The sequence below is a fragment of the Centruroides vittatus genome, unplaced genomic scaffold (assembly GCF_030686945.1).
Source record: "Centruroides vittatus isolate TY-2023 unplaced genomic scaffold, ASM3068694v2 contig_545, whole genome shotgun sequence".
Taxonomy (NCBI): Eukaryota; Metazoa; Arthropoda; class Arachnida; order Scorpiones; family Buthidae; genus Centruroides; species Centruroides vittatus.
In genome coordinates this window covers 107,273-125,593 of record NW_027122321.1, presented here as the reverse complement: position 1 = coordinate 125,593, position 18,321 = coordinate 107,273, and the positions used below count along the sequence as shown (strand labels likewise).

Below are 18,321 nucleotides of genomic sequence, written 5' to 3'. Positions count from 1 at the left end.
TTTTTTTTTGTTTAATATATGAAATTTCTTTGTTAATTTATTGCTTTCTGCCTTGTTGCTATTGCACTTCTTATATTTTCTGTGTCTCAGAAGTTATATTAAAAAATATTGGAAAATACTGCATCTTCTTTAGGCCTACATCTTGAAACCAAGTAAAGTGAATTTCATTTACAAAGTATTTATGAAATACTTGTAACTTTTACTTCAGTTGAATATTGAATATGTATAACTTTGCTTTAAGAAATTCTAGAGCTAGAAGAAACACTGTGCCGCTTGTATTAAGATTAGATTTATATTGCAAACATAACGTGAATTCAAAAGAGAGGTAAAAGAATAAATACAAAAAAACAATGCAAAAGATAATTTTCGTATGATTTCCCATGAAATTTCAATCGAAAATTCAAGTATTAAGCTAGGATCTCATAAACTTCTAATACTGTCGATCTGAATGTAGCATTCTCTTAAATAGCGCCACTTTGTAAAGTATCAATGAATACTTGTAAACGGATCGTCTCCATAAATATTAAATAGGAAATCCTTTGATATTTGTGAATTACTAAATGTATGATTTTGCATTACAAACGTCCAAATTCGATGAATTTTAAACTTTTAAATATAGATTTGTGTAGGTCTTATAGATTTCACAGCTTTACAAAATTCTTATTGTTTGAGGTTCTTCAGATTAGCGCTTTACGATTTAGTGCCAAATTTCAGAGGCAAACAAACGGTGGAGCTAAATAAGTTTGTAGTTTTAACAAGTTTTACATTCAGCTTCAATGGTTTCAGCATGTAATGGACTGGTCTGTATAAATTAATCGAAATTAAAGTCATATTAAAATCTTTAAAAGTATCAGAAAGCATTAAAGAAGAAAAAGTTTAATCAATATCCTGGATATATTAAATTTATATATTTTTAAATTTTTTAGTTAAAAATAGTTTTAAAACTTTAATAATGAATAATATGCAAAAATATTCTCATGATCTCTGAAATTAGTTTTATATGATAGAAAAATTTTTAATTTTTACCAAATTCGAAATAAAATAAAATAATTTAATGCATAAAGTTTTATTTAAAAAGTATTTTGTGGTAAAACTATGAACAGAATTTCTAGAAAGGCAATAAAAATACAATTTAGTAGAGATAAAAAAAATCTTTCATCAAAATTGAAATGAAGAAAAAAATTATTAACAATTGTACATCAAAATCAAATAATATTTTTAGTTAAGAAAAATAGCAGAGAAATACAATGTGACATTTCAGAAAACATATCAGTCAATAGGAAAATAAAAAAAAGATTTTAGAAGTTGAGGAAAAGATCAATGAACAAGTGTAAATTGATGTTAAATCGTTATAATTTTAGAATTTTCTGATTAAAAAATTTAGAATTATTAAATCTCTGTTATGATATTTGTTGTAGTTTTCAGCCTCTATTTAATATATTGTCAATCGTTTGCTTTAAATTAAGCATCAATTCCTTCATCTTGGTTGCTATCACTTATGTAATTTACAATTATTTGTAAATTATTTAACATTTATATCTGTAAATTTTAAATATTAGAATTTTCTCATTTTACATAAAGCCTTATAGTATTTGATTTAGTGCTTTCTAAATCTTTACCATTGTTCAGATTAAAGGATAATAGTAAAAATGCGCAGTTTACGGTAAATATATCCAGTAAATATTAAAATATTCACAATTATACATATTTATTGAATACCTTATAATTATTTTACTGTTTATTGTATATTCTCATCACATATTTTACATTTTTTTTCCATTATTCTTTCATCAAGATATAGAAAGTTATAAAATTAGATATGAAATTTTCTTACTTTTGTAATTTTTTAATATTAATTTTTCGTAATTTAAGATTAAATTTATATATTTTCATAATCATTTTGTATTTCTTAAACTTTATAACATATAAATCTATATTAAGGTCCTTTAAATATACACTCTTAATTAGTATGTTTAGTATTAATTTATATGCAAATTTATTTAAATTTTAAAGCCAAAATAATTAATAAAAATATGAGAAAATAATTGTATATATATTAAAACTGTTTAAAAACTGCTGTTTTTATGTAAAAACATTCGGTTTTTATTAATTTTTTAATGAATTATTTAATCTCACTTTCAAAACTACCTCACGTTTTAATAAATTTAAGTAATAAAATTACACAAGACGTGATCTAATCATGGGATAATTTTGTTATCAACGAGGAAAGGAAAGATTGATATTTAAGTGACAACATTGAAATCATTTTATTGAGATTTTGATTGATCCTTCAAGTGGATAATTGCTATTAATTTAATATTATAATATTGTTACTTGTTTAGAATTAATTGTATAAATAATTGATTGATTTTTATGCATAAAATTTCGTTCAGAAGTTATTTTTATAAATTTATCAGCAAATATTTTAAATTATATAATTTTTAATGTGTGTTCTACAGGTTTAAGTTTAAATTTTAATTATTTTTAAGTTATATATATAGTTAAACCTCTATATAACGCACTCTTAATAGCGCTAACTCGTGAACGTATCTTTGATTTAAATATTAAACAGAGAACTCTATAATTACAAAATATACGATTTTACATTACAAACGTCATTGTTATCACCAAATCCACGTTATACTCGAATTATAAAACTTAAATTTGTGTTTAGATCTCATTACTACGTATAATTCTTATTGTTTGAGGTAGGCCTGTTTCAGTTTAACGTCACACTCGATTTAGTGTCAGTTTCAGAGGCGATGTTTGCTTGTATTTTCCATTTTTTAGTTGTGAAAAAATGAATAACGTATTGTTTGTTATATCTCAGAGCCACAAAAAAAAATCTTAATTCCTGATTGGAATTCGAATACATTGCATCTTTAGGAAGATTTTTATCTTGATTGCCTATTACAGTATAATAATAAAAATACATGAAATTATTTTTAAAATTAATATATTAATAAAATTAAATTAAATTTATAAAATGTTCCGTTTTATTTAATTTTTTTAATATATTCTCCATTAAAATTAGTATGAAAAGTTGATCTTTTCTATTCCTATTTACATACTTAAGATATCTTTCCTATTTGAAATTGCGTACAGAATCATACTTGAAACTAATATTTTTATTATTAATAACATTCTCGACGTGTAATATCAATTAAACATTAGTTAACATAATTAATAGTTTAATAAATAATTAAGTAACAATTAATTATTAATTGCAGATGTGTAAAATCTGCTGTTTCTGTTCCTATGATTTGAAGTGATAATTTTTGCAAAACAAAATTAATTAAGTTATTAAATAGATAAATAAATAATAATAATTTTTTTAAGAATTTTTAAACACATTTTTTAAGCAAATTTTTAAAAATATTAGAGCGATAATTACTCTTTAATTAAATATTTTAAAATTAATTTCAAATATTTATTAAATTGTTTCTTAATACTAATTATGAAACATTATTTGGACGATTTATATTGGTTAAACTATACAAAAAAAATCATTTAAAAGAGCTAAAAATTTTAATTAATATTTTATTAATTAGTTTAATTTTTTTAAATAAAAAATTTTAATTTTGATAAAATAGAAATTAAGATTAAATTCTCGAATACTTGAAATGATTCATTTATCAATAATTAAATTATTATTTTAAATTTAATTTTTAATAATAAATGAATTGTTTATATCTTCTAAATTCATTAAATTCCATTTGTTTTTTCTTACTCTTTATATTAGCATCTTAGAAGTGATTTTTTCATTTTTGTTTAATTTGAAAATTTTCTCTTTTTTTTATTATTTTTTTAAAACTTCTTTATTAGCTTAACATATTCTGTCCACTTACTTTTGCTTAGGATAGGCAGTAATGAAAAATCTGTCATTTATCTTTGACATCTTCTACAATATAAATATTGATTTTTAAGACAGTTTTTGATATTTGATTGCCTACTTTCTTATGTTATATAAGAATTTAGGCCAATTATTATTCTAAAATTTTTAATAATTTATTGAATAAAAAAATTAATTTATAGAGATAACAACACATTTGCACATCTAAGATGTTATTAAACTACATTATTTCATAAAAATCGATTATGATAACAACTTTTTTGCTAAAATACATTATTTTCTGAATATATTTCCAGTCCAGAGTGAAAAATAAGCATAAACATATGCTTTAATTTAATTTTTTTTTTTTTTTAATTTTAAGGCTTTCAACAACAAATATTTAATCAAATTATAGCCAATCTTTATTGAATGTTTCAAATATTTTAAGTTTAGTTTAATATTAATTATATATATTTAATTATTTCTTCTTTTAGTTTTGAAAATATTCTGATATATTTTATTGATTAAAATTTTTCAATATTTGATAGTCTACTCCTCTATATATTATATAGGAATATAGGTCAGTTAGTGCTAATCAAACCTTGATAAATTAGTGTATAAAGATAACGTTATTTAGGACATTTTAAAGCTAAATTACTTTATAAAAATCGATTAAGATAAGATACAGTAATTCATAACTATTTCCCTAGTCCAGAGTGAATATATATGTATTAAATTAATCTAAAATCCTTAAAATAGTTAATTTATAAGCAAAAAAGTTTGTTTATAATTTAATTAATTATAGTTTTATATTCTTGAAAGCCTTAAAATTACGAATATATAAGAATTACAGTAGAGAAACACATATGATCCTTTTTCTCCATATTTTATAGCATTCAGGTATAAAAAAATATATATAAAATTAAATTTTAGACGATATTTTATACATAAATTAATTATTTAAAATATTTTAAATTGGTTTAGTATTTTTAAAAACTTTAAAATTATGGATAAATGAAAATTAAAGCATACATTTTATATATACGTGAAGCGCATGTTGCTTTTTATTTCTCCATTAATGCTTTCAGGAATGTAAAACTGAATTTTTATAGAAATTATTGACAATATTTTCTATATAAATTAATTATTAAGTATTTTTGAAAATATTTAAAACAATATTTTAAAAATTATATTAGAAAATTTACAAACTATGCATAATTCATTGGTAATAATTCTTCAGCTTTATTAATCTTTAAATGGCGTATATCAAAATAGATTCATATATATCAGATTCTTTAGAGCTAAAGTTAAAAATAGATTTTTTAGAATGTTTGAATATCTTAGATTTTTACTTTAGTAGGCGCATCTTGTTGAATAAATATTGAACTAAGCTTTGTATGAGAGTATCAGTAGTGTGCAGAAGAAAATTAATAATCGAGAGAGAGAGATAAGTAAGAATGGTCGTAGTTTATATTTGTACGTAATTCTAAATCTGTATATAGATTTCTTACATAGTATTTTTTTATTATATTTATAATTATTTCTATTTTATTTTATTTTTTTCATATTCGTTTGAAAATAAAAAATGACTGTAATTGAAGAAAAATTGAATTCTCTTTTTATAAAAAATTTTTAATGTTTAAGATTAAATTTTTTTTCAATTAAATATTATATTATTTCGAATGTGAGGAGCGTTTTCACTTTTAAAAAGAGATTTTTCAGAAAAAAATTGAAAATAAATTTAGTTAGAAAGAATTTATTATAACAGGAATAATAATTAAAAATAAAGTATAATTTACAGAAATACAGGGTCTTCATGATTAGAAAAAATATATTGGGATGATGATTAGAAGTGAATATAATTTAAAAGGATTCATTTTAAAATATAAATAAAGAATGAATAATGCATTTAAAATAAAGTATAATTAACAGGAAATATAAAATAAGCAGGAAATGCCATTTAAATTCCCATTACGTGCAGATTCTACATGAGTGACAAAGTATTTAATTTAAGACACATTCCGCTATTGAAAATGGATTTTGAGTAAAAATAATGAATGATAATTATTAATAAATAAAGTTTAAAAGAATTTATTAAGTAGTAAAATCGTTAATAATGTATCTAAAATCAAATTAATTTTAAAAAAGTATTATAAAATTTACATTATATAAGTTATAATTTTGAAGAATGGCAAAAACACTCAAATTTAAAACACATTCTAATATTAGAAAAAGGATTTTCAACAAAAACTTTAGATGATAATTAGAATTAAAAGGAGTTATTAAAAGATAAAAGCGACAATAATGTATTTAAAATAAAGAATATTTAACGAAAAGAATAAAAATCTGTCTTAAGCTAATTAACACCACAAAATTAGTAGATAAAACGTAAATTTTCTTAATTTTTTTAAAGTATTTAATTCCTATTTTTGTAATCACTATTCTTTTCTCAAGATGGCGAATTTACATAATTTATTATTTGATATTTTAATTTAAATTGTTAACAAATTTTAATTTTTTAAAAATTATTTAAATTGAGAATTTAATAAATCATGTTGTATTTTTTCATTCAAGAGTTACTAAATATTTAATTATTTAATTTTTTCATGAAAATGTTTTGCAGAAAAATTGAAATTATAAAAATTTTTGTTTAAAAAATTTATTCTTATACTTAGAAATGTAGAAAAATGAAAATAAAAATACAATAGACTCTCGATTATCCAGTCTAAAAGGTAACGGCTGTGGGCAGAATAACATAAAATCTGTATAATACGGTACCATATGTAATACGATATTGTTAGATAAGTTCAATAGTGAAATAAAATTCTACAGAAACTTTATTTGTTCATTTCTAACCATCTGCATAGAGTGTATGACGAATACGTGATTTTATAGAAACAAGTTTTTGCGTGGAGTAAGATGTTTATAGAAGAGTGAACATCACTGCTGGATGCTTGCACGCAATTCTAAACTGTTTTTCAATCAAAAGTATTATGTCTGGCATAAAAATAGGCAAAAAAATACTTCCGACCGGATAACATAGAATGCCAGATAATCGGGACTCTACTGTAATTATAAAAAGCTTATATCTATTTTATGTTCTTCTGCTTGATTGTATAGTTTAGTTTTCCTGTTCTCCATTATTTACTTTATGAATTATTTCTTTAAAATTCCTCTTTTCTTCCGCATTACAACTTATCTTCTTATATTTTGTCCTTATTTTTATACTTTTATTTTATTTAGCTTTGCAGATGTAATATTTTTGTTTGGATTTTTCATTATTTAAAATTTTTCTATGCACTTATAACTTTATTCAAGAGCTACAATACTTATATATTTTACATGTAACTTTATGAGAATGCGTATAAAAATAGAAAATAGTTCCTTCGTAATTTTATTTTAAAACATAAAGCTTTTAAAAATAAAAACAGGATTTTTTTTTTTTACTTTATAAAATGAAATATTTATTTTCAAAGTATTGTTCATAAAGCTTTCAGTTTAAGCTTGTATTTTAAAATCTTTAATAAGAAAGAAAGAATTAATATTTAACAAGAATCTAACGCATTTGAAGTAATATATTATTTATTTATTTATGGCTATTTTATAATAATTCTTTAAATTTATTATCTTAATAACACATCATAAATTGTTGTTTTGTTTACGACAAGATCCTTGTGAAATGTCATTAATTTTTAAAATAATTCATGAAAACTTTGTAAGTTTCGCTTTAAAATTGAATGTAAAATAACGCAAATACATTATTTTAGTGGATATTAATAAAATAGCAATTCTGTATATGTTCTTATATACACCTACACATAGAAAGGAATACACATGTACAGTACTGTACATGCACACGTATACCTGTGTATGTGTGTATTATATATACTTATATACACATTCAAATCTCGATATAACGACTTCCTAAATAGCTCATTTGATACTGTGAATTTTATTAATGAGCTATTTAGGAAAAATAGTTCATTAATAAAATATATGTGTATATATTTTATTAATGTATATATTTATAACTCTTATTGTTTTGTGGTTATTCAGTTTAGCGTCATATTCCATTTAATTCTAGATTCACAAATGAATAAAAGATGGTGCGAAATCGAGGTTGACTATATTATATATGTATTCATACACAAGTATACAAATACAAGTACACAAGTATATATATATACATACACACACACCTTCCTATATATGTATGCAAAGTCTAGGTATAAAAATAATTATTTTAAAAATTGTAAATTAATAATTATGTTTTAAACTTATAAAATTCATTAAAATATATCGATACTTTGCTATAAATTTTCTTTTATAAACTGATATTGTGACTAGTATGTATAGATATATTTTTTAATGGAGAAAAAGTTTTTATTGAAGATAAACTTTCTGTAAGAAGATATAGAAAAGTAGTAGTCATAATAGTAGTACTAGGAACTAACGACTAACTTGATCTTTAATGCAGTTGGTATAGAAAACAGGAAGTAGAGAACCTTCTTGCTAAGTTGTGCCTCCCATTGGTCCAATGCAGGAAATCACTTGAGAGATATAGACTCTAAGTTGTCTTTCTATAGAACTATTTGTTCTATCGACTTATTTAATCGTGATGCAAGAAAAATCGAAGATTTTTAGATCTATTGTATGCTTCATTCACATATTTTTAAAACCTTATACAATAATTTTAAAAATATTCTCTGTAATCTTAAGAATATTGAAATTCAATTTAGACTTTATCTGGCATATTCCGTAGATAGAAAAGGTGATAAAAAAAAGTGTAACAATGCTAAACTAAGTTTTATCAAAAGCCAGAAATATATTAAATTTTCCTTTTTAAATAATAAAATAACTTTTCTTTTTGGTTAAAAAATGTTAACTTTTATATCCGTCCGTGTAAAATATGTACTATTCTTGACATTTTTAATAAGAGCAATTGTAATGGTATTGATAATCCCTTAAATGATTTATCTTTAATAACTTAAGTATCATTTTAAATTATTAAATAAATTCTTTAGAATTTATATATTTTCTATTTATACAAAAAAGCGATAATGTAAGTATCCTATCTGTCCGACTATCCATCGATCGTATGTACCGTACTGTACAGTACATAGAGTAACGTTATCAGTTCAATGCATATCTCACCAAATTTTGTGGAGGTTCTTTTCATTTTTTAAACAAGCTTATTGATTAAATTATTTTCCACTAATAAATTATTTAATCCGGAAATTTGTTTCCCGATAAATTATTTAATTTTCCTTCAATAATCTACGAAAACATTAAGCTTTTAAATTCATTATATAATCGTAATTTATGATAATTCTAAGTCATGTATTCACATATGTAAAATTACATTCTAACACACCAAATTTAAAACATTTAAAATTTTTATATTGGTAACTTCAGTTTATATTACTGTATTATAAATATTAATGGTGTTTAATTTGTATTTTTTTGAAATAAAATAATTATGTCTAGAGACAGATTTACATATAAACTACAGCTTAGACCACTATGCTATCAGATTATACCTCAGGGTTTCCTGTATGTTAGCCTATATCTTACCAGAATATGGATTTATTTATTTATTTAACATAAATATTTATTAAAATAATAGTCTACATATATTCTCATTACATAGTAATGACTTTTTAATAATATTTTATTAAAACGTAAACAGTAAATTATTAATTAGAAAGACTGGAAAATAGATCAAAAGTTAGGAATTTAATAATGTTCGGATAAGTAAAAAATTCATTTCAGATAAATTATGTATAATTTTTTTAACTTTTTATTTATTTTCATTTATAAAATAGTTGCAGAATAAATAAAATAAAATTTATTTTATAATATAAGATTTTAAAAATTCTAAATTATTTGAAATGTAAGTCCAGATAGAGGGGAACCATTAGGATCATTTAGCAGGATCCCAGGCACAAAAGAGCCCAAAAATTAGTCTCTCATGTAAAAAGAATGATGTAAGAGTGATATAAATTAAAGTTTCTTTTGATAAGTAGTGCAAAATCTATTTTTATTTGTTTTATCGATTTTATTCATATGTTTTTATGGCTTTCGGAGAAGGGTGGGGCCTCCATATTTTAAATGGTTCAGGCCCATCTCAATCCTGTGTATACAGTATATGCATGCATATGTATGCATGTTTCTGAAGAAGAAATGAACATAAACAACGAAAAATGTATAAAATGTATAAAATTCTAACAAAAAGTGAAAAAAAAATTTTTTTTAAAGTTAGATACGTAACACTAGCAATTCCTTTCTTTGGATTCTCGAAAAAATTAATCAATGAAATAAAATTAAAAAGAAAGTCGAAATAAGAAAAAAAAATAACTTTTGATAATAAAAATAAAGGAGGAACTCGAAAAGAATAAATTTTGATTTCGATTTTCTAATAACAAAAGAAAATTATATTCGATTTTAATTGACTTAAGAGAAAAATCAGTAATTTGTAAGCAAAATTACTTTTATAAACACTTTTTTTATTAGACTAACAACAAGAAGTTTACAAGTTTAGAAGAATTAATAATAATAAAAAAAAAGAATTCCTTAAACGAAGCAAAATCCTCTTGAGTAATTTAAAAAAGTGTATATTAGAATTTCAAATAACAGACAATCTAGTTTATGAGCCGTGCTATTAAATGGTTCGGAAGAAGTTAGATAAGACGCTTAAAGAGTAATCACAGAAAATCGAAAAATATACTCAATAACTAATGAAACGAGTTCAATTAATTCTAGAAAGAAAAAGAATCCACATTCCTGCTTATAGCATTAAGGGATATACAGATACTATGCTTTCACTACAATAATAATGATGACAATAGATCAATATTAAGTGATAAATTGATGCAGTTTTATTATAGCGTGATTAAAATTATTTTTTTAAAATACACCAGCTAATATAAGCTATTATTAATATAAAACTAACAAGAAATATATATTAATTTCCTTATTTCTTAATAATAATTAAATAATTTACTTTTTACTTATTTATTCTGAAATATTAATATTTTAATGTTAAATATTAATGTGTATTTCTTACATTCCTTATTTATTTATTAATAGAGGATAAAAAAAAAAATTAGTAAGAAAGGAAAAATAAGGAATACGTATATATCTACAAAGGCTACTTCAATTCTGAAATATTAATGCCTTAATACATTAATATTTCAGAATTAAATATTTAATATTACAACAGTATTATTAATGTTAATATGTTGAAATTTTTAAATTAAATATTTTTAATATAAAATCCAGAGGAAATAAATTGAGAAATTGATATAAAAAAGAAAGAGAGAGAGAGACAGAGAATTGATATTCATAAGAAATAAAACTGCAGTATTTAATCTAAAGTATATATATATAATAAATGTTGAAAGATAAGTTGAAAATAATTAAAAGATTTAAATTTATTTATTACTACCGAAAATATTTTAAATTTAAAACATGTTTAAAGTATTTTTAACAGAGAAGTTAGTTATGAATTTTTAAAAATTAAATGAATAAATATAAAAAATTTACGAATCGATTCTGTTTCAATTTTTTGAAATTCTGTGTAATTGTAATTTATTTTTCCAGATTATTTATTTCAGAATCTGTTTAATGAAATTTTCTAAATATATGTAAATAAATCATTAAAGTTATTTAATTAAGCAACAGAAATAAAGATTTAATCAATTAGAAGAATGATATTTTATAGGTTATATGTTGCAATTTTATTGAAAACTTTCATATTATGTATTATATCATCATTATGCATTGTATTTTAGAATTTATTGAAACTGTTAAAGTTTCTTCCTTTTCTTTCCCTTCTTCATCCTTTCTTTCCCCCTTCTCGTTCTCTTCCTCATCATCTTTAACTCAATAACTCAATAACTATAATAATTCCTGTTTGGGACCTGTTTTTTTGTAAGAATCAATACTTTCGATTATCCATTAATTAATAACAGAACAAAACTGTTTTTGAGTAAAAATATGATTTACGATTTATGTTTATTTTTTTATCTTATTTATTCTTTATTATTTATTTTTGAAAGCGAAAAAAGGTTAATAGTTTAAACTTTCTTACATCTGTAGAAATATTTGAAATCATATTAGATTTTTTCCACCAGTCGAAAAGTAATTTAATAATTAACTAAAAAACAGTTTAAGATATAAAATTGGATCAAATATAAAATATAATTTACATACCGTATTTTATTACTTGATATAAGAATTATCGGTAATTGTATGAGATCCATTTGGAACCATGTTCTTTCTCATTAAGTAATTTTATATCAAAAGTTTTTCCTTAATTTCACGACATCCATGTAAGAATCTACTTTAAAATTCATATTAAATGAATACTATTTATTTTAAAATTGCAATTTTTGATCAGATTTTATATATTTTTTTTTTTTTTTTGTAAAATAAATCTCTAAAAGAACATCATGGACAAAGCTTAGTTTACATCTGAATAGAACTGTCTTGGAATCTTGGTATAGAAAATTATTAAATTGAACTAATAAAATTATTCACATAATACACTTATAAAAAAAATAACAATTTAGAATATTTTATTCTAGAAATTATTATCGCTTTTTGAATTTCTAGATTAAATTTTCATATGTATAGTCGATATATTATAATTTTGATATTCTAATAATTTTATTAAACTTAAATTGTTATAGTAAGTTTTCGAATAAAAATTTAAATATAAATTAAATAAAAGTTTTTGAATAATATTAAAAACAGTTTCAGTAAATTTTGATTTGTAAAGATCAACTCTCATTTTTTTTTTTTTTTTAAATTGATATTCATGCTTTCATTAGATTTTGTTGTATCTTGGATCTTCATTCGTGACTCTGACTATCTGGTCATAAATTATAATGATGTAAACAATGTTAAGTGGATTAATAAAAAACAAAGTAACCAAATACCTTTGTTTTACTGTGGTTACATATATTGATAACTGATAGTTATTGAAGAGAAGAGAAGTTTATAGGAACACAATGTGAAAAAATGGAAGAGTGAAAGGGAAGAATGCCAGCAAACAGAATTGAGAAGAAAGGTTCCGAACAAACTTTTTGAAGGATCTGGAGAAGTCCAGCATAAAAACATGGTTAAATGTTTTGTGGTTTCGTTCTTGAGAAATGTGTTTTATTTATAAACCATCAAATTTTTAAGACATTCTATATATTATACAATACTTTGTAAAAGCTAAAATCAGCAATTCTTTTCTGTTTTTCATCAGACTTTATCATCTAAGAGTATTGATAAAGTTTCTTCAAATTATTGCATGCACATTTCTGATCGTATATCCTAAAAGTCCACTGAAAATTTTGGTAAAATTCATCTATTGAATCCACCGAATCGATGAAAACATTGAAAATGAATACTTTAAGATTTTAAAATGTTACAGGAGAAAAGAAAATGCAAAAGAACGGAAAAGAATTCTTTTGTGAATATTATGCATTGAGTTAATAAAAACCGGGCAAGCGGACAGCAAAATTATGACGATTGTTAGCGTCAACGAGTGCTACATCTATAGTTTTTTGACCTTGAAAGTGAACAGAGATGATTGGTTGAGCCTGTCGTTGATGCTCATTGTCGTTATATTGCCGCTCGTGTATATTGGCGGTTATACTTGGTATCATCAACGTCATAACTATAAAGCGGTTTTTTAAAATAACATAATCAGTTAAGATTATATAAATGATTCGATTTTATAATGTATATAAGTTTATAACACTGATATGTAGTTATGATTCGATAATACGTTCGAATATAATATTACAAGTGTACAAATAATGATTAATTTCATTGTTTTTAAGTAATTTATATGAAACATTACAGATTTAAATGTATAAGTAAATAAAAGTAACAATTTAATAACTGAAAGAATTTCAAGAAATTTTTATCCATTTGTAAAATTAATAAAAATTTACAAATGGCAGTGCATTAATATTTTTAGTATTATTCCGAAGCTTGTTTATTATTCTTTTTTTTGCAGTTTTTAATTTTTTAAAGTACTTAACTTAACACAATGATTATATTAAACTCTAGACAGTAATTTAAGTCAATTTCTTAATTCCAAATAGGCCATATGGTTTATTTCAATAAGATACTGTTCATATACACCAGAATAATTAAATTAAAATTTACATGAAGCGAATTAAATAAGTACAATTATTAAAATGATGATAGCAATATTAAAACATTATAAATGAATAAAATGGGCTTAAAGCTTATAAAATATTTTTTGCTGCTGTAGATTTTATATAAACGATATTCTTAATTCTTATGTAATATATATTTTTGCATTCATTTTTTTTATTTTAAATCACGCTTCATGTTATTCATCACACATGAATTGGCATCTTGAAAGAAAATAATGTAAAGGGATTTTTAAGAAAGAAAAAGTTAAAATGATTAAAGACAGAGTTAATTTATTTCAATTCCCTTCGGAGTATATGGTTTATTGTTAAAGTTACTTATAGTAAATTATTGAATAACTTATTGTAGAGATCATGCATAGAGAATGTTGATTCGATTAATCTCTTATTACATTTACACGCCATCAAAAGTAGATATAATGAATAATTAAAAAGTATGATAAATCATTTAGACATCTAAAAGAAAAACATGTACTGTACAGTATATACAAGGTATATATACTCACACACGTCAGTTTTATAAGCTAGATGGAGACATAAATCAGACCTCTTTATTCTCAAAAATAATTTTTTAAACTAATGCCATGTAAAAAAATATAGTTTCATTAGATCGTAATTATCGATGCATGACATTTTCTTGGTGAAATATTACAAAATAATAAAGAAAACTTTAATAAAATTTAAAAATTAAATTATAATTTTTTAAACTTTATTAAAACTACTTTTTTTTTATATACAAGTGTTTTCTACTTATAGATAGTGAGATTTAATGTTTAAGCTCTCATAAACATTCAAAGTCGTTTGACTTGATTTTATTCTTATCCGTCATGGTTAAATGTGTCCTTGACATAGATCGAAGTTATTTAGTGCACTTGAAAATTTATTTATTTTATGCTGTTTAGTTCAGATTACGATCTAGTTTCTTCACTATAGTCATTTTTAAAGGTAGTAAAACGGCTATTGTTGTTCTTTTATACTTTTATATATGTAAAAAATTTATTAATAAAATTTAAAAGAAAACTTTATTAATACGTAATTTTTTTAATTTAAATGTTATTTTATATTTTCATCTTTTTAAAATAATATTAAAGGCTGTAATGTCAGACATTTAATTTTAGATTATTTATTATGTATATTTCCATGTGATGTAGCTAGCAATTATAATTATATTTAATATTCTTGAGAAATAATGAAAAATGTTAATAAATGATATTAATGATACAATAAAAATTTATCATTATTAATGAGTTTTATACTGTATGAGTTCTACTGCAAATGATAAATTTTTATTTCCATTAAAATTTGAGACAGTATATTCTACTTCGATTCACTAATTTTATTATTATTAATGATTTAGAAAAATTTTCTGATTAATTTTTTTTTTAAATTCCTAGTTTTGTATCTGAAATTACTAATATTTAATACAAAAAAAAGTAAATACATAAGCCTTTTTTTAAATCGATATCAATAGCCATTTAACATGGCACTCCCTTTTTCCCTATATATATTGACTAAATCACGCAATTCTCGAGAGAGGACAATACAAGAAATAGATAATATTATTTCTACGAATTGTTCTAATTATACCAGTAAATAACAATCAAAAAAGAAGTTACATTTCTGGAGAATTATTTATTGTTATAATGAACGCTAACTAACAATAAATAGAAAAAAATAGGATAAAGTTTAAATAAATATTATATTATTACTCCATTGTGGTTATTTTTTAATCTTTATTTATCAAATATATATTTGATAAAGATTATATATATAGTATTCATTTGAATGTAATATGCACTTCTTTTTTTCATATTTCTGAATTTAAAATTAAAGTGCATGTTTTGTCACTCTTCAAAAGTCTATCCTAATGAAAATATTTTATATTTATGCTAATTATATTTACTTTTAAATATATTATTAACGTTCTTATTCTAATAAATACTTTCAAGTTATATTTACTTTTAATTATTCTACAACTTTTATTGAAAATCCTTTTTTAACACTGAAAACACTTCTTAACCCCTTCAAAATCTGTACGTAGTAATGTCTTTAAATAACATTCCTATTTATTTTATATTCTCTGTTAATTATATTTTATTTTAAATATAACATTAACTTGTTAATACTAAATATAGGTTTCTAAACCATATTTACTATTAATTATATTTAAATATTTTTTCTGAAAATCTCTTTTAAAAAGTCTAGAAGTGTCTTATTTTTGAGATATTTGTTATCCTTGAAACTGTCACTCTGTTATTCTACGTAATAAAAATTCAAATAATATATTCTCTTAATTGTATTTTATTTTAAATACATTATTAACCTTTAACTCTTTAATAAATCCTTCGAATAGTAATTAGAAGTAAATGTAGCTTTACCTTAACATTCATTTAAAAAGAGGAAATGCGTCTTAAATTCGAGATATTCTTTGCCATTCTTCGAATGTTTGTACGTAATGAAAATTTAAAGTATAATTAACAGAAAATATTGTTTATTTTAAATACATTATTAACCTCTTGACTTTCTAATAAATCCTTTTAAACTATATTTACTTCTACTTATCATTCAATACTTTCTCCTGAGAAGTGGCAGCACATCTTAAATTCAAAATACGTAGTATTACTTATTTATTTTTAACAGCATTTATTAATTTGAATTTAATAAGCACACGAATTTTGGTTTTTAATTGCTATTCTTAGAATCTTCCTTTTCTGCAAAACTACTTTAGTCGATTCCTTTAATTTTATATTTTGAAATAAAAATAATATAACGATTGTATTAATTTCCTGCAATAAACACTTTCTATTTTCCTTTTTCTTTCCCTCAATTCAGTTTCCTTTATGTATTATCTCTTAAAGTTGTTTTTCTTTCTGATTCAACTTCATTTTGTTTTCCTTATAATCTTAAGGAAACCATAATTTTTTTCTTTAATCTACTTATATATTAAATAGGAATTAATCTTAAATTTTTAATTAAAAAATAAAATATTGAATTTAATTATATTTTATGAAATTTATTAAATTTAAATAAAAAAAATCAATTTAAAAAATGTATATATTTTACTCTTAAATTTTAAATTTCTAGGAGTATAAATCTTACAAAAATAATAACTGAGTCATGCAATATAATAATTAATCTGTAATATATATTATTACATCACCCATTCTGAACCTTGGTCCAAATTTATTCTTATTTAAGTTACAATTTCCTATTAAACTCTTAGTAATGAATGGTTGCTGTGGTTACTGATTAGATTTGTTCATGTTTGTTTACATAGAAGGAATCAATTACCCCTCATTATATCGGACATTTTACGGGATCTTCCTGCTTGTACTACATTACTGACTCCACCTCGATGAAAGAGGAGTTTATAGTTATAGAGGATGACGCCTCTACTTCCGTATTTGATCGAGTTGAACGTGACGTGACGTAATTAACGATGATATAATTTAAATAAAATATAAAAATAATATTCTTTGTTTAGATGAAAGATATTAAAAGTGCTTCAAGAGCTACTTCACCTAACTGAAGTAATATATATATTTAGCGATAAAGAAATGGATATTACATTAGTTCTCTCTGTCTGTATGTCTATCTGAGATAATGAAGTGTATAAACCGAGTTTTAAAAAGTTATTGTAGTTAAAGTTTGCATATTTTTCATATATTTCCTTTATAACGAATTTCACTCTAGTTTTGTATAAAAAAAAAAAAAAAAAAAACGTTTCAAGAGTGTAGTCATTTTGCCCGTCTGGCTGTCTGGATCCACAATTTTTCTGAAATCTGCAAACAAATGCTCTCTTATTACCAAAATTAATTTTGTATAAAATTAGAAAACATCATTTCTATTAGCACGTATGGTAATATATATTATAAATTATATCACTTTAAATTAAATGATAAATTTAATTTCTTAAAATGTTATTTTTAAATAATTGAATTTAATGGTATAGAGCAAAAATAAATAAATAAAATAATTTTATGTTACATAACCCAATTTTTACTTAATATATTGTTTTGATCCTAAAAATCTTTAATGTAGCCCCCACAATAAATTTATCCAATGTATCGAGCTTTTCTTTCATCATAATAGATTAAATAAGGTCAAGCTCTTAGAAAATATACCATTACCATCCAAGATTATATCATAGTTCTTTTAGTTTATTGTACATAAGAAACATATCTAATATGTAAATACAGGATGTATTTAGGATAGAACTTAATATTTATACGTCTGTAGGGAGATTTAGGTTTAGGATAAGATAGGATAGTCTATAGTATATATCCTATGCTATCCTAATCCTAATCATCT

The 18,321-nt window shown here is 22.2% G+C and overlaps 1 protein-coding gene across 6 annotated transcripts in view; it reads left to right on the top strand.

The window, feature by feature from the left end:
- LOC136978529 (cAMP-dependent protein kinase catalytic subunit 1) overlaps positions 1–18,321 on the top strand; it is a 191,787-nt gene that overhangs the window by 91,050 nt on the left and 82,416 nt on the right. The window contains exon 1 of one of the 6 annotated variants that reach the window (XM_067274249.1): positions 5,275–5,308. The exons of the other annotated variants lie outside the window; for them this stretch is intronic. Within the exon in view, the coding sequence (XP_067130350.1) occupies positions 5,290–5,308 (19 nt within the window). The 5' untranslated portion in view covers positions 5,275–5,289. Of the gene's footprint in view, positions 1–5,274; positions 5,309–18,321 lie in introns of those variants that run through there. 6 annotated transcript variants of the gene reach the window in all.